Consider the following 22,917-nt stretch of genomic DNA (forward strand, 5'->3'; position numbering starts at 1 on the left):
TGAAGGGACCTGACCCATTTAAGCGCAGCTCCCGCCGACATTCCCAAACACATCCATTCCTCTAAAGTGTTTTGTGATATATTCATCCATCCGTTCATCCATTCATTCATCCAATAGTCCAGGCAGACAGAGGGGGGCTACGCCATGAGAAACAACAGCATCCTGGGGTCATGTGACCAGGCGGTCAGGCAGGCAGGTGGCCTTGTCCTTGAACTGTGGGGTTGCACTGATAAGCAGGGAGAGGGAGGAGGAGGAGGCTGCAAGGCTGTGGGCAGCTTATACAACTTACATATGACAGTACCAACAGACAGGGTACATAAAACTGTGGAGGATGACATGTTAAATGACATGTGCCTTTTTATATCTGCTCCTGGATCTCTTGCCATCTCTCACACATGCACAAATTAATGCTAACCATCGAACCAAAAGCAAGCTAAGACAGTGACAAGGACTTATAAACCTTTAGTGTAAAACAGATTTTGCTCCACCAAATCTAAACCCTCTGAAAACACTGAAGTCCTACACACCCACACCTCCAAACACTGACCATAAGCCTTTCAAAGCAGAGCTTACAGTATCATGTGAGAGTGCATGAGCCATAAGGGCGTAGACATGCGAGTAAGAGGGCGTAGGTCAACTGTATGAGTCATTACAGAAACAGGAGACTAACAGATTAATAGCCTTGCTTCAATTAAATTACTATTTAACATTTGAGTGGGTGCTGTATTAGAGAAGGACAGATTTTCTGTCATTTATACGGCACATTACAGCCTGGCAGTCGCACTTCATGTCACACTAAAAAGGGCTGAAAATAATTCATTTGAGTGCTTACTCTTTTGCTTGAGTTGGTTTTAATTAATTAAATTGACTACAAAAATATCATACATATTAGTATTCTCCATCATGCAAAGGAGTATGTGCAGTTTTGTTCAGCTTGTTAGCAGTAAAGGCCCTGCCCCTGACAGATATACATCACGAACCAGGACAGTTTGTGACAACCTTTGGCTTGGACTGAGGTCGGCTATTAAATCACACCGGCTGTTTTCATCTAAAAAAAAAAGCAGACTTTCTAATGATGAACACATCTTATGAACTGGTGACAGCCACGATGGTTAAGGAGAGAGAACCTGTCCATCTCTTAGGCTGTTTAGAATATTTACTCCACTGAGACTACAGCTCTGACTCTCAGATGAGATTATTACAGTAATTAATCACTGCAATGTGAAGTGATGATTAACAAGCTGGCTGACTGGGTGTGAGGTATAAGTACGGTAGAAAGCAAGCAATAACAGAGCACAAGTCAGGTATTAGCTTGGTTTAACTATATGTGAAGTAAACAATGTACTTTAACTTCAATTTCAACAGCTAAGTAAAATGTGATTAAAATGTGGTGTCAAGATCCACAACGAGAAATTTTCTGTGTGGAAAAGATCTTGACAGCTGAAGCTTGGTGTCAAATGCTAATTTGGTTATCTTGTGTATTTTATTACAGGAACATTTTAGTCATCGCGCAAAAGCAAAGATCAGACAACATGTGGGGGCTAAAACAAACATTAACGCAAGTGTGTCTCATTTTCTGGTGTAAAGAAATAATAAAAATACTGATGGGGAACAAAGGATAAGGGTTTATCTGTGAAGTCACAGAGTTGTGTGAAACAATGGTGTGCTTGATGTTGCACAAACTGACGGCAGCCTAGTGTATTTATACATCCATATTAGTCAGGCTCGAGCTCTGGCCAGCAAGGCCCTGGGCTGGGAAACAAAGAGCAGCCACCACACATGTGTACTTGTCCGTGCAAGTGCATGTGTGCGCGCTCACACACACACACACACACACACACACACACACACACACACACACACACACACACACACACACACACACACACACACACACAGAAGCCATGATCTAACACTACAGGGCCTCTTTGTTCAAGCTACAGCCGGCCTGGCTCGGCCCTGCCTGGCCCACCATGACACACACAGGCCAGTACAGATGATAACAGCTCGCTCAGGCTCTTCAAAGGCAGAGACTAATCCAGTTCTTCTGGGCATACTGACAAACTCACTGGAAAAACGAGTGATGAAAAAGACAATAATAACCTGCTGCAGAAAGCTATGATAAATAGGGTCAGGTCAAGCATGCAAGTCTTCAACGCAAAGCTCTCAGTCTCTATAATCGTCAAACATGTTCACATTTACATAGGATCTGCATAAACTGAATACACACTGCCAACAACTTCAGATTATATGCACTGTAAACCCATCAATTAAGCAACCATTTATGAAAGTCTTTGGGGAAATTTTGGGGAAAAAATAAAATAGAAACAGCCAAAAACATATGGACCTGGGTTACACTTGAGTACACAATAATAACCAGAATGGCACCGAGTAGAGCGCATACCTCCAACAAGGCCCAACAGTTCCCTTTTGTTCTCATTCAAAGATACCAACCACTAAAATATATCTGTTTTTTTTTTAATCAAGATCCATGCATTATTCCCTGAAAAATTAACAAAAATGCCCCCCCCCAAAAAAAAAGAAATCTAAAAAACAAAGTGAGAAAAAAATCCTGGATCAGGATCCAAAACAAAAGTTAATGGGGTCTATACTAGGTAGAGATCCATCCTCCATCTACGTTTTGTGGAAATCTGTTCACTAGTTTTTGTGTAATCCTGCTGGCAAACCAACCAACAAACGGATATGGGTGAAAACCCAACCTCCTCAGAAGAGGTAACTAAGCACAAAGGCATGTGCGGTCACACACACCCCTAACGCCCTGTTTTTCTTCTTATCCACCAGAATAATGTTTATCAACTTAAAGGAAACTGACTAAGAAGCAGGTGAGAATGAGGTCATCTTATGCGTAAAATCATGAGCTGAGAGGAAGTTTAGAAGAAGGACAATAAAAGCTCTTTATCAGTGCTTTACCAATGAAACTGTTGTCCAGTAGTCCATTACTCACCTCCTCCCTTCATCCAACTTCCCTGCATCCGAACCACAGGAATGTTTCACACAGTGGGCGTATCAAAAACAGAAACTAAGAAGCAATTTTGACGAAAACTCACAGGATGAAAATGTGGGAGAAGTAGAGAAAAAGATAAAAGAATAGGTGGGGACTGACATTTGAGCATTCATTATTTACATCAGATTACTCTGAGGTATAGAGAGAATCACTAAGCAATGAGGCTAGCAGCAGTGAGTGTCTCAAGATGACGACAAGTGTGAGGTAAAATCCTGAAAAAGCTTTAGGTCAGTGTGCCTGCTCTTCTCTGATAGCCTGAGGCAGGATGTAAGCAAGAGCAGCCACAGCACCCACAGGAAAACACTCCACTTCCTGTTTGCAGGAAATAGCTCCAGCGTCCAGAGAAATCCCTGCGCACACTATTGAAAATTCCTCCTAGTATAGCTCACCTCATCATACGACCTGCAACCTAAAGAACGTCTTAGTCCAGAGGGCAAGCGGTTGATTCATCTCATTGTGTTTTATTCAAATACACCGAGGTCACACTGTTGTTCCTAGTTGGTCCTGGTTTTTCTATCCATGGATATCAGGCACTACTGGAAACATGCTCATGCACAAAAACAAATAATTTGTTTTAAGATAGAAATTAAGCCATTTATTACACAAATACACACAGTTAACATGATGTTCTGTTGTGCTGCAGAGCGCTCAAAACACAACAGCAAAACCTGGGTAGATGCAAGTATTAGAGGAAAGATGAGAAAAGTTGACACAAACATCTAGACTGGCAACTCCGATAAAACCACCACCCTGTTCCAGCAGCTCTCTTCCTCACAGGGGCAATTGTATCTATGGTAACTGTATCTCCCCTTGTACTGGACCCAAAGGAAAGAGCAGTACACTCCAACGACACGCGCACATGCTCTTTCTCAAGGGCATGCACTCAATGGCAAACGCATACAAATGCGTCAACGCCACCAATGTAAGCCTTTACATTCTTTCTTTCAGATTAGCATGTATGACCCTAATGTCTTGTGAAATGTACGTGAAATAACAAACCAAACAAAATATCTGCCATCACCTTCATTACTAAACAGATTAATTCAGTAGTAGCCATTTTTAGGGCAGGTTGTGGCTGTGATGGGGGGAGAGAGGGCTGCAAGTGTGTGCACACATGGGTGTGCAGATGAGGGCAAGTAGCCAATAGGCAGATGACGATGATGATGATGCAGAGCCTCAGTCAGCAATGATGTGCTGACGTGCTCAAATATGCTTGAGTTAATTAGTCTCAAACAGCAGCTCTTCTCTGTCATACAGCTCCCTGAAAAGCCCTCCATCAAGACTTTCCTCAACATAACATACACACTCACACATGCAGACACAGTGACACACAGATACACACACACCTCTGACTGAAAACTATCTGACACAGAGTCACTGCGAGAATAGTGAGGGTAGGAATAAAATACAAAACCTATAATCCAGGCTTTTGGATTAAAACGTTAATCTGAGCCATGCTTCCCACTGAAGTCTATTGCTGCTGTCTCATGAGAGCAGACAGAGTGAAAAGGATGGATGGATGGTTCGACGGACGGACGGATAGACGGATGCAGAACTGAGAAGACTGTCATGTCAGCAGGCATGTTTCTTACAACATGGGTCTTACACATGTCTTACTGTTGCAGCTGCCTGCCAACTAGCTGATGGTAAGTCTATCTTTTATCAAAGCTTAAGCCACATGTGATCCCATCACTTTGTGGAGAGAAAATACTTCTGAAAACAACTAGATGAAATAGTAGTTGTGATTGTGCTATAATCAGCCACTGACGACTCCAGGTATCTATTGCATTTTCTTGCTTCAATCCCCACCCATCACCTCTGTGCAGTGTTACGTTGGTAAATAAAAATCAAATCCCTGTTTGCTATTTCATCATCTCACACACTAACTCAAACCCGCCAGTTATCTCTGAGATACACCTCTCTCTAAAATAAGATTAGAACTGACACAATTCAGACTAGGATGTCAACACTGGGGATGCCTGATATTGGATTTTTGCTAAAAATTATATATGATTATGGTGATTTTCTATTTTGGGCCAATGGCGATATTTCATTTGAAAGCCTGTGTAGCTCACCTGGTGGTAAAGCATGTGACCCCTCTCTCAACCCTTTTTCCTTTCTGACTCTTAACAGCTGTCCCGTCTAAATAAAGGCTAAAAGTCATTAACAGGGAGATCTAATTTGAAAGCTTTTATTGGTTGATAGTGTCCCAATATCACTGTGCATCCCCAGTTATCACTGATGCGTAAAACAGGTTCTATTTATCAATCAATCCAAATAAAGCCTCTTTTGATAATTTACTGAAGCAAATCAAACACAGTGAGATATACAGATTTTTAACTGACAAAGCAAGAGGAACACAGCTTCGGTACTCACTCACTCAGCGCTCGGGTAAAGGTATTAGAATAAAAATCAGGATAAGAAAAAGGATCCCTGGTTCTTGGTATTTGTTCATCTAGACTAATTAACTGAAACAACTTTATGTATTAAGCTCAATATTCATAAAACTCAATGCAAAATAACAAGTTATTTTCTTCCACAGTCATGATGAGGAATATAATTTTTACTAAAACACATTGCAGTTCCACAGAGCTGATGTGCAGCGGGCTGTTCACTGCTATCTACTGACCCAGACACACAGCTAGGCTAGGCTAGCATCTCATGTGCAGCTTATCCAGCAGCAAAGTCATCTGTGCTCAACCACACAAAATGTTCTCCGCCTAGAGACAGTTAGTGTTGAGGTCACAGAGGAGAATAGTAACTTCTGGTGGGATTCTGACTTTTCCAAAATCCTTCCCAATGGTTCAGTTCGAGCTGTGGGTTTCAAACAATCTTCAAAGTTTCACATAGCTTCTCAGAGAGTTGTTCCCACTCTGGGGATTGGAGGGCCTCCTCTTACAAGAGTCATGTGTATTTGCAAAAAGATGTTTTGCTAAAATGGAGTGTTCTTTTTTTCTTTGTTGGGGTGTGCAGGCTGAGGTGGGGTTGGCATATGTCCTAGCCTTGAACTGATGCCCAATGACATACATCTAATGCATGAATACGTATCTACTTAGAGTGATCTCTGTTATCTGCTTATTTTCCTTCCTTCCAACAATAATCAGACCAAATTCAACAACTTAAAAAGGGGTCCGTTTGGTTGACTTCTTTGTTGATTAGAAAGTCATGGGAGGAAATTGTTTCATGAGTAGAGGCTGACTGATATATCTAACAGCCACTGTTATCAGCACTAAATGGCATATCACACTTGTACTTATCTGCTGGTATCTATTGTTATGTGGGCTGATATGAAGGAGGGCACATGGGGAGGGGGGGCTGAAAGCTATAAAAACACGGGTGATACACTTGTTTTTTCTGGTAGACTGTATGAAGGCATACTCAAGGACTTGTATAAAAACAAAAACACATACGCACACTCTACTCAAGTACTCTGTTTTTGTGCCTGTGGAAACATATTGTAAGCCAAGACACTGAGAATGATAACCAGATCCAGCACTGCAACCTTTGGATTCAGCCAATCAGCGTTCACACACTATCAGTATTCCCACCCTACCCCTCCCATCACCCACATACACACACACACTCTAGGAATGTGCAGATAAGAAGACAAGGCCTGACTCTCTCGCTCTGCTATTTCTCATTCCAAATGGTTTCCCTCACCTTTTCCTCTCTTCACTCTCTGGATCTTTCTTTTTCCCCTCGTCGCTATTTCATTTTGAGTCCTTTACCCCTCACACATCAACAATACTGTGATAATATAGAGTGACTCTTACATGGACAATTTAATATCAGAGAACCAAAATACACAAGTATCAGTGACAAGTATCAATGACAGTGAAAGTGAGGTGAAAAGACAAACTGTCTGGCTAAGACAATTATAGTGATTACTGTCGTGGTCTATAAATTCATATAAGTTACTGACTTTGTTTAACTGAGGCAATATGTTGTCATATGTTGTGATGCACTTTTCCACAAGAGGTTAATTTTATAAAGTAAAGTACCTCAAAAGCTGTGGTCCAGGCTGGACAACAAACAAAATGTATTGAATTACCAACACTTTAAATCGCTTGCTGACCTAATTTTACTTGTAATCGAATCCCTGTATAATTAGACTGATTAGCTACAAAGACCCTTAACATCTCTCCAGAAGTTTAATCATGCAATTAACCCAAAGTCTTGTATATATACACATGAGTCCGGAATCTATGTTAATTAAAGTACATATTAGAAGTGAGGCAACAAGAGAAAGAAAATATAATGAGCTGATGTTTTCAAATAACATTTAGGTCATATTGCTCCAACATAACTCACAGTTACAATTAACCATAAAAAAACAAAGGATGGTACATTTACACCCCTGTAGACCTTTGATCCTGATGCAGTAGCACTCATGGGCAGCTCAAAATCTTTCATGTGTGTCTTTCAGCTAGTATCAGCCTGGAATAGCTCATGGAAATCCAAAGTGTCACAGATTGTTAAAAGACAAAAGACAAGCAGCAATAGGAATGTCCATGTTGTGCTGTGATATATAAAGAAACCATCACATTAAAATTATTGGGGTGTTTAAAGGATGCTTTCGACTAAGGTTGGGTTTGACAGTGCTGAAACTCACTGTACTTCATGGGCAAGCAGGCATGTACACACACAAACACACTGACACACACGTTAAACAAAGGGGTGATTCAGCAAGGGGTCTTTCAGTCTGCTCATGTTTGCCTGTCTAAAATTAGCTACTACCAGCAAGGACAATGCTGCCACAATGTAAAAGCAAAGACTATCCCTGATAATGGGATATGAGCCGCAGCATTTGAATGTTGAGACAGACACTTGGGAGGAATATTTGGCACTGTAGTAAAAAACAAAACAAACATAACGCCTTTCAAATTTCAAGTTGCACAACATCTTTAAAACTACACAACTCTGAACCACAACTCGCAGTCTGCAGAGTCACATGGTGCCATAAAAACAAGAGGCCGAGCCCACTCAATGGCATTCCCAAGCCTTCTGAGGACTTGGCTACAATAGGCATGTTGTGGGGCAGAATCTATAGTGAATTAATGAGTTACTGTTGGAGCGGCCATTTCCCAGCACTTAACTGGCAACATAATTACCATTCCCCCAAGAGATGAGAGATAGGGAGGGGGTGCATGCATTCTTTAACGAGATGCACAAGCACAGAAAGATAACATAAATGACTTCTAATGACATCTAAAAAAGAACTCCTGAGCAGCCTACAAGACAGGAAGCTTACACGCTACGATGCACCGATTGAAATAATTACAAAGTGCAGAGAATAAATTTTGCAAACCTGTAATGTAGCCTTTTCATCTTGTTGTTAACATACAGCGAGTGAACATAATTAACTGTAGGCTTCAGGAGTGAGGGGGACACATCCGTACTGTCCTGATCCAAGTCCTTTACTTCTCAGTATCCAAAAAAAGTACAGCTGAATAGTGCACAGTTATTATCAAGTAGGCCGACATGAAGCAGTTTAAATCGGACTGACAGCTGAATAGATCTGTAGGAAAATACAACCTGCATCAAAGCTTACCTTTGATCGCTTTTTAATATTCTTCTGTAGTGTCTTATTATGTTGTTTATATCTGTGGTAGTGGTTTTTTTTAGCCACAACAGCAACACTTCAGAGGTGTGAGGCATATGCACACTGACACAGAATAGATGCCAAACAATGTGCCTCTCCTTGCATCACTCATTAGCCCTTGCTGTCAGACTGGAATTGCTATCTGCTATTTGTTTATTTTGGGTTTTGCTTCCCAAATCCATACTTTAAACAACAGAAGTGGGATGAAAGGAGTGATGGTGTATGTAGTCTCTTTTCAGAGACAGTAACACACATGTTTGTTGCTTTATGCCAGTGTTAGGGTTGCAATGGTATCAGATTTTCACTGTATAATAACCATCTCACATTATATTTGTCTCCCATTTATTTATCACAGCATCAATTAATATTTATGTTATGTTATCAATAATAACCCTTAAAGGAATGAAAACAGAAAGATTTTTTGGGCTGAACAAATGGTATTTAAAACTATTTTACAAAATATTATGTCCTGGCAGAAATTAAACTCAATATAAACTTAACATATAGCTTTATTAACACTAAATGCTAGAATTCAATATAGCTGATCAGCAAATGTACACTGTATTATAACTTGAAATTGGTATAGCACTGCAACTCTAGTTGCCAGTGGTTCCTAAACTTATTTTAGACCACAGTACCCCTTAAAGGGTGAAGTTTTGTCATGGCACCCTGTGCCACCTGACCATTAAATATAAACTGTATATACAGTATGTGTACTATATGTGTGATATTGGGAACGAGTAACACCACAGTAAATGCAGACAGTGGAGGATTTCACAAGCAGCCTGTTGGTTAAGCGTTTAGCCAAGTTTTAGTTTTTGTTGGTCGATTCAGATTTATTCATGTCAGACTGCATTGAGAGCAGATATGTATCAGCATTTCTTTTGACTCTGTCTATCTTTTCATCCGTCTGTCTTTTTCTGACCACCGATCCTGAAAAATCCTGAGCCAAAACTTTTGAATACAGTGGTTTTGATTTGTATTGCTTTTTTCTTCTTTTTGACATGTTTGAAAACATAAAACAAAACACAGTTAATGTTGCCAAACTTTGAATTATGGTCAGATCTCTTTAAAAACCAACAATTAATGAACAATAATCTAATAAATCTTGCGGCACCTTTGGCCACTCCTCAAGGCACCCCAGCTGCTGTCTGCATTTAGAGAATCACCTTTGAAAGATTCAAGACTGTGTGAAAAACAGCAACAGAAGGAGCAAAGCCTTTTTCCATAAGGGAACAACATTAGTCTATAATAAAACACTACAGTGTATTATAATAACGGTGTATATGACTCTGTTATGTCTCTCTGTAAGTTCTGTCTCATGTGATCACATTCATCTGCTTCATGACACAGAAGAGTAGTTGAGAGCACATCCAATCCTATATTTAGGCAAGGTGCAGTAAAGCAGATTTATAAAAAGGAAAAAGCAGAGTATCTGCACACTGGATTATAGTTCTTGAACTTTATTTGACTGCAGGCAACGTTTCAACTGTACCGGCTTAGGCAAATCAACGTGCAAAGCAGAAAACAGCAGGTTTTTAGTTTTTTTAAGATGATGACATTTCTTGGCATACTGTATAAAAACACATCTCTTGTCATACACAGGTTGATGTAATGAGTTACTTTTTTTTTCACCTTAAGAGAGAAGTTGGGACAAAAATGTAGAGAAAGGACGAAGAGAATGCCGTTAAAGGATGACCATAGACAGAAAAATCAATTAAATGGTGCATGCTGTTTTATCAAATGTGGAGAGAGACAGATTTCATACATATATTTAGCAGGCAAAACATTTCTATTGTCAACTAGATGAAGGTGCATGATTTAAAAGCGGATTAAGACAGAGAAAAGGTCACGAAGAGAAGCAAATTCCCTTGTCTGATGTCTGAGATCTGGGAAATTTACACACATATACTGCTAGTAATGATTATGCTTTATATCATCTGAGGCAGCAGACAGTGTCTCCCACAGGCTGATGACTGTTTCCCAGACAGAAATAAAGTGCTATACAACACTACAAAAGATAAGCAAATGAGTGTATAAAGGCATGTAGGGCAACAAGCCTTGGGATGAATCTGTTCCAGCCCCTTTCTCTCCTCCCTAACCAGCTGAGCCACGGCTGCCACATGCACTCTCTCTCCCTCTCTCTCTCACCGTCTCTCCCTCTTGCCCTCTCTCAGTCTCACACACACAAAACACCCTGTGTCAAATCCCCTGTGCCTGCAGTGGGAATGATAAATCCCTGCAGAGACCTGCCCTGCCCTGCCAGAAAGGATGCAGGGCTGGCTTGGAGTGCCCTAGCTTTTGCCAGGATGGCTGTTTGATAAGGAGCAAGCGACTAGCCAAGACTCAGGGTTATGTGACATTTCCATCTGTCCATCTCAATCAAAAACATCCGCAAGTGAGTGAAAGGTGGCGGATCATTTCACTCCCGTGGCCGATGTGTTTCAAACATAAGTGTAGGTTAAATTTACAATGAATCCCAGTCTGGTCTCCCAGTAGGAACTCCATGATATACTCTGTCAGAGCCCACAGCAGAAAAATGTGTTATGGATTTCCTGAGCAGACTATTGCTCACTCCATTTTCAGGTGTTTTTGGTTTTGACACCATGCTGCTCTAGCCTCACACAGTCACAGCACATCTGGCAAGCTCAACTTTCACTGACAGATTTAAGTCCACTTGAAAGCTGATTCGGCTAAGTCAAATTCAAATATGACCAATGACAAATATAAATTCATTTGAAAGCATGACTTTCTGCCTCACCAGCCTCACCTCAAGTATTCCAATTAGGCATTGAAGATCAGAGTATGTAAGATTGATGATGATTATTTGACATTTATTTGTGTAATTTTCTTCAGACACCAATTTTGGTAATGAGTTGAGCAAATTACTAACAATTCAGAACCACACCCATGTTATTCCAGAAAATCACAACTAGATACCACTGAACTAAAGTGTAGGAAGGGTTCATGTTGATGTCTCAGTTAAGCTTTCTTTGAATAAAGACCCCCTTAACATACGTTATGCATGGCGCTGCCAAATCCCCATAAGCTAAATAAAATGTGTAGATTGTTTTACAAGGTTTCTTCTCATCTTTGACCCACACAGGGCAATAAGTACTCCATTCTGCTGTTGCAGCTGAATTAAACAGAAATAAATATTAATGTGCTTTATAATATGCTTTATAACATGAAAAAGCCCAAGAGCCGTAATGCCGTGATTATAGGCGAGAGAGGCAGTCTTTTTAAGATCTGCCATGTGACTCAGATTATAGCCGGTGCATCTCTCCCTCCCACTCCTTCCTTTCTCAATTTCACCCCTCCAGTAACCCCTCCTCACATCACCTCCTCCCTCACAAGGCATTTTCTGTTTTCCTTGGTTTTCTCTCTCTCTCTCTCTCTCTCTCTCTCTCTGCTATCCACCTGCCTCCAGCTGTGTGTATCTGCCCTGGATTTCCCTCCAGGGATGAAAGGATAAGCAGGTCAGATGTCCTTGATAACTGCCGCACTCCAGAGTCCCCTGGCATTGAAACAACCCAAACAGCTGCTTTCTCTCAATGTTTTTATCAAGAGGTGAAACTTCAGTAAAAAGGAGCTCACCTTGATTATCATAAACCACTGTCTTCTCTTTTTCAAAACTGGGTGAGAATGAAAATTGGGCTCCTTACTTTAGCAGTCAAACATATCGAATCTGGGCATCTGGAATTAGTCTGTTTGAGTTATCCCTCTCATGATCTAAATAAATTACATGAACACATATTGTGTTCAGATAAAGATAGGTCACAGCCATGGAAAAAGTAGCCAAAAAACTGAAGCCCAGCTGAACCAACAGGCCCCCGGCTGCTGTCTTCAATATGGGCAACTGGCAGCCCTCTCATCTTATACACAGAGACAGTCTACACCTGCTCTCCTAAAGGGCGGGGAGGACTCAGAATCAAGAGCTGACAATCAAAGACTCGCCTGTTACTGTGAGCATGAGTAAGTGACAGAGTTTGTGTGCTGCATGCAGTATTGGTGTGCTTTGCGTCTCATTTTATTTTTACACTGAGGCTGTAACTGGACGCTGTTTGCTGTTCCTTCATAATACTGGGCAGTAGCTGTCTACAGTACTGCATGTTCCCTGTGACATTTCTGACCCAGGTTCCCTGTGATATGATCGAGGACCCAGTTTTCATATTCTCTAATCCTCATTTACGCTGCCCAGTGCATGCCTAATGATCTTTAGAAATAATTTCTCTCAAGACAAGGGGTGTTGCTGCCAATACTGATGTACCAGTATTAAGAATAATCGTGAAAATAAAAAAATAAATATTGATATTGTGTTGAAAATACACATATGATAATATGTGATGGCATCATGTGTATAATCTAGTGGATCTTAAATCATTTCTATTCCTTCTGTTCTCACTTTATCATGGTGGGTGGCAGTAATGTGCCTTAACGGTGGTTACTACCCACAATAAAACGGAAAAAAGAAGAAGAAGATACAGTAGCTAGCTACTACGACAGTTCTTGACTACTATTGCCGGGCAAATCAGGTTAGAAGAGATGATAACTACTACTCCACCTGTAGTGCAGGTAGATATCGCAAAAATATCATTATCTTGAATTCTTTTGGTCAGGATAATCATCTAGTGAAAATCTGATATCCTTATAGTCCTACTATAAACCAATTTATTCTTTCTGCATCTCCATGGTGCCATGCTGTTTGTGAGGTTCTGTGCAGACTGTCTATATGTAGCCTAACATAAGAATGTGTCAGCTGTCTGTGTCCTTTTTTGACTATATCAGGCCCTTCTTACTTCATTTTCGAAGTGTTTCCAGAAAGCTGAGGGGTGGTGGTGTTTGTTTTACTGGCTTTTTACTGGTATTGGTGAAATTATAGCAGATAGAGCTAGATAGAGTTGATGATACACAGCCTACACAGCCACTGACTTAACGAGTGCAGCATCTACACATTCAGATACAGTAGGTTGGACAGTAGGAGTCCAAAAGTCTATGAGTTTGAATACAACAAATCTTACAGCTGTGGAATATTAAATCATCCATCTTTGCTCACTGCATCTTAGCCTCTTACCCTCAGGTGTACATAAACTACAGGTTATGCACTTCTTTGTAATTTACAAAAATGTAAACTACTGGTTATCTTATCGGCATCAGCCATGAAAAGCAGGCAATTATTGGTTGTCGTATCAGCTGAAAGAAATCCATAATTGTGCACCCCTTGTTTGTTTATAAGTTACATTTATTGTATTCAAAAATAGGCATCTAAATCCCTTTGGGAAGTGCATCGACAGCAGATTGAATAAGTGCTTTATAAACGGATGGCGCAACTGCTTCTCGCAGATGCCAGACATTGGCTGTTCCACACTCTGTTTATCATTTTCCACATCAGCCCTGATTCTCCAGAAAGGACAGGGAGCCGAGGACACAGAACAAAAACACCACCAGGACTCTTTTCCTCTTCCTAGCACTTGGTCCTCTAATTACATTTCCCTCCTTCATTGATGTAAATGGAGATGTGTAATCATCAAAGCAAAACAGAGGCTGTTCTTGGCCCGCTGTGCAAGTCTAATTAATACAACCTCCTTCATCCAAATGCGTTTCCCACTTATTTCATTCTGTTCTTTCTCAAAACACAAGTCTGAAGGCTGGAGGGACTGCTGATGCTCTAAATTACGTTTCGTCTTCTTGTGTTGCATTCACAAACGTAAGCGGGACTGGCTGAAGGCCAAAGACAAAGAATGAGGCCAGTATTTACTGTAGTGAAGAAGAGTTATGTCAACTCTGCAGTGGATTAATGTTGTGTTCCACTAGTTGTATATCAGTTAAAGGATTGATTAATTTACAAAACAGTGTATAACAAAATCTATCAAATTTACTGTTAAATTCCATTCTATTATTCTGTCTTTCAATGATGCCCAAATCAATTTTAAATATGATTGAACTTTTTGTTACTCCACTGCTTATCTAATGTTGGTCAACCAACATGGCAACACTGTCTTCTTTGTGTCTTTTTAACTACTACTTAAGTTTAAGATTTCCTGAGCTGTCTGACTCTGACTATCTCTGCCTGGCTTGGTTGTTTTCATTAACTGGGGGGAAAACTCATTTGTTGCAATAATACCAAAACATTCTTTAATGGTTTGACAACATTATAAATATTACCTGCCATTCACAGGATTTGAACCAGGCTAGTTTACACCCAGCTTTTTGAGAGCACTGTCCTTGGTGCCGGAACAGGAACTTTGGCACCAAACAAAAAGATATTTCCCTTTCCGTCTTCACAGAAACACATCCTCCTCTAAACAGTAATTAACATAAACTGTTATTTTGTATTGTAGGTCTACCATTACAAACTGAAAGGCACCTTCAACTTCACTTAGATAAGGTTTGACAAAGTGTTTTATTTCTGTTCACCCAAAATGTTTTATCCAAAGTCCTCACAACTAACTACTTAACACTGACTGAAAAATCATACTAACCTAATGACACACTTCATAAGTACACACTTCTACGCAATAATAGCATTACTGACCTCTGACATGAAGTCAACACACCCACAGATGTTACTCTATTCCTGAAAGACAGCATTGCACCATTTTATTCGTGTTTATCATTAACTGTAGCTATATGAGTTATACTGGTGTTGGCAGTTTATCACAACTTATCAGGTGGGAGTTAATACATGGATATTGAGCAATGAACCGCAGAGAAAGCTTACACAGCGTAAGGAAAGTTATACTTGTTACACTGATTATTTCTGACAATGTATGATGAAATCTGTTACCACAAAATGTTGTCAGGGCAAGTCTGTCTCACTAGGAGCAGCTTTGGTTACTTAATGAGTTTACTGTCTTTGCACTGTTGGTAATCAGTGCAGTGACCCTTGAATACAAGCCACTACTGGGTCTTGTGTTTTAAAGGAGACACAGCTCTACTAGGCTTTTACAGCTGGGCGAGATGCAAAGATAAAATAACAACAACAACTTAGAGGACCTTTTTCTGATATCAATATATCTCAGAATAATTGTTTATTCATGAAAAAACATTTATTACTACATTGTAATTTCACTGGGAGACTATATATGATAACACTGAATACATTAAATTAGCATTGAATATGAACACACATCCTGCTTTCACAGAAACTGATGAAAGAAACTCCCAATGGAAATACATCTTGAGTAATATAGGCTTATGAAACACAGGTTTTTGCCTTTAATATGTGATATAGTATACAGATATGTGTATAAAAAGTTGCTCATTAGTGACATATAGCCTTCTTATCAACAGTCACTTAAGTTATATGAAAGAAATATCAAGTAATCGCCTGAACAATAGGACTAAGACTTCAGAATTCAGTGTTTCCCTCATCATAAAATTAGCAAGCACTAATCACAACCAGTACATAAGCTGCCTCTACTGCCCATCAGCAGTCATGCACAATAAGACTTGTTCCACTCCTACAATCCGGTTTTTCATCCAACTGACAGCTCGATCTGATCTCATTTTTAGAGTTATGTCACCTACTTTTATCCAAACAAACACCTCTGGCTATTCAACATTCTCCACAAACACAGTTTTGAAGCAGCAATTGGAGACATAGTCTCAATTACGAGGGATAGTACCCATGCTAACTCACTCCTTGACAAAGATAGTCTACAACAAGATCCTTCAGCTCTTTCCTTTTTGGCCTGTCTGTTCAGATTGTGATAATCATTGCTTATGTTACTGCGGAGCATTACTGAAAACGATGTTGCCCCAAGGTAATACATCACTACACTGTCATCCAGCTCTTACAGTTTCACTTTTAATTCAAAGCAAACAATGTTAAAAATCCCTTACTACATATTGTTATCAAACAATTCAACATAGGTATCCAAGACAAAAGAGAATCATTAAAGAGGAGACACTGGAATTACTAATATGCACATGATAGACTTGGCTCATAAACAACAGCTAGCATACTACAGTAGTAAGTCCTACGTCGAGGTGTGACCAAGGCCAGCATAACGTCACCAGCTAACATGACGGAGCTGGTTTCGTCTAACCGGAACAACTGACCAAACCTGAATATCACCACCTCCTCTATTGGACAAACACAGCACATTCCTCACTTGTCAGTGTAAAAAAAAAATCATTCCCCTAATTGAAAAAGACTATTGAATACAGTGGTTGAGAATATTTTAGTCTAGTCTGAGAATTGACCCACTTAAATGCCATTCAATAAAACTTTTTTATTACTAAATTCATGTATAATTTGAGACATTGCAATCACATGGTGCATGGGCATGAGGTTACTTACTGACTACAGAACATGCTTTAAACTTTTCTGATTCAACACATGACTTGACCTAGTTTTCAACAAAGTCTAAGGGAATGTTTCATTGATGGCTTATAATCAAAACGAGCCTATATTAAATGAAACTAGAAAAACGCAGGGACTGAAAGATATTCATCCAACTGTTTTTTTGTTTTTTTTCACTGATGAATGGATAGCACTGCCACACACAGCTGGAACAGGCTGCAGGCTAGTGGTTATCCAAAATGGGTTTTAGGGACCTCAAATGCGACTTCACAATTGAGTGAAGGTTTAATTTAGTGTTAAAGTCATTACAATAAGGTTGTTAATAAAGATCTCACTAGGGGTAACAGGTGGGTCATAATCTTTGATTGTTATCATCACCTTACAAACAATATTGTATTAGTATTGATTAATAATAAGAACAAAACATAAACTGAAGCAAAATTATTCTCAAACTGGACTTGACCAAAAGTAGTGTGTGGTCTGCTTGACATGTAAAAGGGGGATCCTTCTGCCTCAGTTAGGTTTTAGATCCATGAGCATTTCCTGACTGTGTTTTAATAAACTATTAAGACTGGGACTCTAGATATCAACAGGTAGCTGATCCGAGACCTAGTACGAACACAGCTGGTTGACTTATCAGTGACAGCTTAACAACAGTAATAGCCAGTATAAATCAGATTATTTTGAACCTAGCACAGCAGAAACAGCATGGCTGGCTGTAGGCTCTGTCACTGGGTGTACATTTCAGAATAACTCCGAAGCAAAACAAACACACACTCTCTCTTTTATATACACACACACATACATACACCACCATTAAGTATACTATACTACTACTACTAATGGTCTACCAAGTTATATAGCAATAGTACAACCACTTTTCCTATGTAGCCTGTGTTAGCTTCTCGGTTTATCATTCACAGCAGATAAGCCAGCAGCATGTTTGAATAAAACACTTTCCACTTAGGCAGGTACCCACCTTATTTGAAGCTTTGGAGGACATTTTACACTCCTATTCCGTTTCAAAAGTGGCAGGTTAAAAGTTGTACGTGTCTTTGTTTTGATAATCACTTGGGTGAGTGCGCTATTTTCCCCTTCCAGTTGAATTTTTCGCCCAGCTGCCGCCACGCCGGGCTACGTTGTTATTTTATTTTATCCAGGACGACGGGAAACATGTCACGAAAAGCCGTGTGGAAAGTCCAAAGTTCATTATCTTATCTTCGTCGCCCGAAACGCTAACGTTAGTCCGGTCAGGTATCGAGTCATGGAAGAAACTCTTGTTGAAAAAAAAGGCAAAATAAGACCACCTTGCTTTGACGTTTCGTCGCTAACCTCTGGATGAAAAGTTGGGAAGAGTAGACATCACCCGGACGGTGCACTGCAATGGCAGGCTGAGTAAACCTCTCCCTGCTCTCGCTGCTGTGAGCAACGGCCGTGTCGTGTCTGTGCGGAGCGGACCACTGCACGCACGGAGGGGTGCAACATTTAGGAAGAACGAGGGCATTGTCCATTTAATCAAAATTTTCTTTCCAAATCACGTTATTCTGTCGCGCTGCGTATCACTACATGTTATTACTTTATCAGTCATTTAATTTAATTCCGATTTTATGTCCATTTCATCGTCGGCTAAATAAGTGCCCACCCCTGTTATCCCGTGGAATACACAGTCCGGGATACAATAAGGAGAAGCGAAGCCGCTGTCCCTGCTGATGCTGAATGCTCACTTTCACCGTGAGCTGATGATGAATGTTGTGTGAGGGTGTTACACAAGCACTGTGGAAGCTTTTAACATCAAGTCTGAGGGGGAAAAAACACAACCTGTATTCTGTTAATCTGTTAATAGAAAGCTATGATGTAAAATAGGCTACACGAAGCCTGCTCTCACAGCAAAACACCATAATATGTGAGCAGAATATTAAAAAAAGTTAGTCATGACCAAGGACAATGACCGAGACTCTATTCTGGGGATCACAAAACGAGAAAGTAAACTAAGCAGAGAGTCCTTATTTGAAAACATTTCCCAGTACAGACGAATTGTGGCTGATAATTCACCTCACAGGAAACCACAAAAGCCATTCAGTTTAGTTCCTATGACTTCCCAAACCAGACCCCACCCACAGGATGCAACAATCTGAGCATGCATTGTTTCACAGCTTAGTTCTGTTAAGCAAACAATTTATGCAATATTAAAGTGGGCCACGGGAAAGACATGATGAAGCGGTGACATTATAGAAGTCTTCAGCGACCACATATGAGCACAGAGAAACACCCTATCTTCTCACTCTATCTTTTCCAAACAGACTCGGCAATCACATTCCCCCAAACTAGCTCCTCTCATAATTACTTCCTCTGTGTGGGGAGAAGGGCTCGGCCACAGCGTAGGTGGTCTCAGGGGTTAACTCCCACCAGACATAATCCTGCAAGGCTAGTCAGGAGAAGCAGACATGTCTTGAGGGTTGCAAGCAGAAGATGACCTCCAGAAAGGCCAGGTCATGTCAAGAAGAGAATCGAGACAGATGAATAACTGTAAAAACCTGCAGCCATACTCACTTCTAAAGTACGTCGAAGAAGACATTGACTGAGACATACAGTTTCCACAAGGGTTCACCAAAATGCATACACAAAACAGACACATCGATGTTAAACATGCCCCAAGGACGGTACATACTAGTATTGATGCAAGTCGCTCGCTCCTTCTGAAGCTCCTCAAACGCCTGTCAGGATCGATCAGTGCAGACAACAGGATGTTTAACATGATGACTAAGGTGTAAGCTAAGAAAAAATAACTTGCAATAAAAATCACCAAACTTGAGCTAGAAAATATAGCTAATCGCCTTTCAGCAGACAATGAAGAGAAGCTTTCCTCTGCTGCTGGCCTCTCACTCTCATCTACACCTGTGATGGTACCTCAGATGTTCTGACAGATAGGAGCAAGACATTAGTGACACTTCAGTGTGATCAAAGCTATCTTTGTCCTCTCTGTTTGCATCCCTGCTCCCATCTCTCTCTCTCTTTTTTTTAATCTCTCTGCCACACACACACTCACATACACAAGCACAGAGACACAGCTCACAGTCCGGGCAACGGGCAGCTTCAAAGCTCAGGTGCGCTCATGGAAGAGCAGGCACATGGAAAACAAAGGCGAACATGCAGGCCCAGATTTGGTTGGAGCGTATCACAAGGTTCACTCAACCCAGCCTCTCCTGCAGCGAAAAGGCTAATGTAGAGTGAAACAGCATAATGTGCACATCCTGAGAACGTAGCGCTGACCGTTGATGCGCATAGAGGCGTTCACGTAAGCAAAAACACAATTACACGATGATAAATAAGAAGAATGTGAGGTTTGATGTTAAACATTTGGCTCTGGTGTAAGTTCTTGTGCAGATGTTGCTTCCCTATTTTCATCTGTGATGAGTTAGGTGTCAGTGAGAAGCTGTGTAATCCCTCCAGTGCCCTGTTGACTCAGGGCTGCCCCGCAGGTCCAGCAAAGGCTCTTTGTTTCTACATACTAATAAAAACCTTCTGGAGACACAAGACCGACTGAAGTTCTCTATCAATCCTTGTCACATTATGGTAAACCAAGGAAACTCAGTCTTATTGCCAGAATAAATGTTGGCAGTGTACGTTTCTGTTAATGACAGAATTATATTTCTTTATGGTGCAAATTTTTGTTTCTTGGTTCAATTTTCATTTTAATGAGTGTTGACAACACTGTGCTTATGATCTGGTTAGGTTTCATGAACAAGAAATACTTCCTAGGGTTACAAAAATGTCATGATTTGGCTTAAAATGTCTGTTTTGGTTGCCAGAAACACAGCTTGTCCTGACTTCCCGTCAAAATGATCTGTCTTCTGTCACCACAATCTTGAACTGTGGTCACTGGCTTGTCAGCCTTTGTTGCCTGTAACTCCACCACCATTCCCTAACACCTCCAGACATGGATGTACAAATGTGAATTTATCAGTAGTTTGCAGAAACTTTAACTGACAACATCCTGGCCAATAGGCGGGGGGTGAACAAAACTTAGAGGGCATTTATCTGGAGGTATTTTTTTGCATGCAAACATTACAAACTGATTTGTGTAGATTTTTTAAAATATCCGGTTGAAAAGGTAAAGCTAATATATCTCATTTTTTCCCTTATTGTCGAAAAATAAAGACCAAAACCAACAATGACCGAACCAAATTCCCTACCCATTTCTTTCTTACTGAAGACCTACATCTGTAAAAAATGGTAGGCAAACTGTACAGTTCAGGCAATTTCCTTAATACTGGAGGTTTTATCAAAGTATTTTTTTTTTGTAGCAGCAGAGCAAAGTCTGTGAAATTGACTCAAAATAAACAAATCTTCAAGCCATTTTTCATAGTAATGAAGGAACATGTCTTTGTACAACTATGGCTCAGAGGAAGAAGCTATATCAGGCTTTGGCTAATCAGACAATACTTGTTAGTACAGTACATTTGTTGTGGTTTTGGTCATTTCGTAGGACTTGTTAACGTTAAGAAATATATAGAATATCACATGCTTTATACTTTAAATATAATCCTCACCTGGATATCATTTTGAGAAACTTTCACTCACAGAATATTAATCTTCTCAGTAAAAGCCACAAAGGGAAAGAATTGTGGTTCAACCCGTTAATGATCAGTATACTAATGTCACATCTCTACTTAAGAGGCCAACTGTTTGTGCCCAGATTAGTATCATATGACAGGATTAGCAGGCATCTCTCAAACTCACCCGCTACCTTCCAGGTCAATATTGTTCAGGCTTGTTTCGGAGCTTAAACAGTAAAGACAAATCTGATTTCAGGAACCACGGACTTTTACGTGTGAAAAGCCCCGGACATGGTTAAAGGTTCAAGGTTAGATTTATTCATCCATAAAATCGGGGAAGTAACAGTGCACCTATCTTGGTGCACTGGAAAGGAAAGCAACACCCATAACATAAAACCATAGACTGAAAACAAAAGAACACTATATGCATTGACAAATATTAAAGGGAGAGGGTGGAATAACATCCAGACAGTACCATAAAAACAGTCCAAAGCTTTTAAGTTACATCTTCAGCTTAAATATCAACTGAACAAATAACTCTGTCTGCTGCTTTTCATCAGGAAGGTCTCCCGCCTCTTAACCTGACCTCCTGCTTAACTTGGTAGCTGTTTCAGGTGGTGATTCATCAGTGTTCTTTTCTGTTAGCATTGGAGCTAAATGCCAACATACTCACAGTTACGATGCTAAGATGCAGATGCTAAGCAGGCATAATGTTTACCTTGTTCATCATTTTAAAATGAGGTAAAATCAGTGATTACCAAAGTCAGGAGGTTGATCCTCTGGGGACCATGACTGTCTGTACAAGATTTCAGGACGACCCATCTGACAGACGTGGAGATATTTCAGTCTGAACCAAAACGGTGGACCGACCAATTTACTGTCTGACCGACAGACCAACACTAGCATGGCTAACGAGATATGCTATTAACAAATCAACTATTCTGAGTCTTCCTCCTTTTTTTCATCATGTTTCACAGAACTCTTTGACGTGCCTTCATGGCCTAAAGAGATAAATGGTACAAGATGTTTTGCCATCACAAAGCAGCTGCAGTTAATTCCAAGTAAATCAAAGGACATATAGTTCAGGGGAGCACTCTAAGAATGACACTTGGCAAAAAGTTGCTCTGAAATATAGAGATTTTCACAGAGTTATAAGTAGTTTCTTATGATTGCATTTGATGACAGTCAGTTTTGTTTTCCCCAAATTCATTCACACAGAAGAAAAGTTCAGCTTGTGTAAGAATAGTTTGAAGTGCTGTTATTTGGAGACACACTTAGTTCCACTTGGTTCTCGTGATGAAGAAAAAAGCTTTTGGAGTTCTAAATTTGCCACGGTGGGTCTTCAGTCACTGTGAGTGAAGCAGGCTACTTTTGATCTTCTGAAGATATTTACTCCAAGAGGCAGCCTATGATCAACCAACCAAAA

The 22,917-nt window shown here is 40.2% G+C and overlaps 1 protein-coding gene across 9 annotated transcripts in view; it reads right to left on the minus strand.

Moving 5' to 3' along the window:
* The window catches only part of tjp1a (tight junction protein 1a), a 67,614-nt gene that overhangs the window by 34,224 nt on the left and 10,473 nt on the right, over positions 1-22,917 (minus strand). For 8 of the 9 annotated variants that reach the window (XM_073464976.1, XM_073464975.1, XM_073464971.1 and 5 more), the window contains exon 1: positions 17,915-18,330. The exons of the other annotated variant lie outside the window; for it this stretch is intronic. In XM_073464976.1, the coding sequence (XP_073321077.1) occupies positions 17,915-17,938 (24 nt within the window). In that variant the 5' untranslated portion in view covers positions 17,939-18,330. Of the gene's footprint in view, positions 1-17,914; positions 18,331-22,917 lie in introns of those variants that run through there. 9 annotated transcript variants of the gene reach the window in all.

The sequence above is a fragment of the Pagrus major genome, chromosome 4 (genome assembly GCF_040436345.1).
Source record: "Pagrus major chromosome 4, Pma_NU_1.0".
Classification (NCBI taxonomy): Eukaryota; Metazoa; Chordata; class Actinopteri; order Spariformes; family Sparidae; genus Pagrus; species Pagrus major.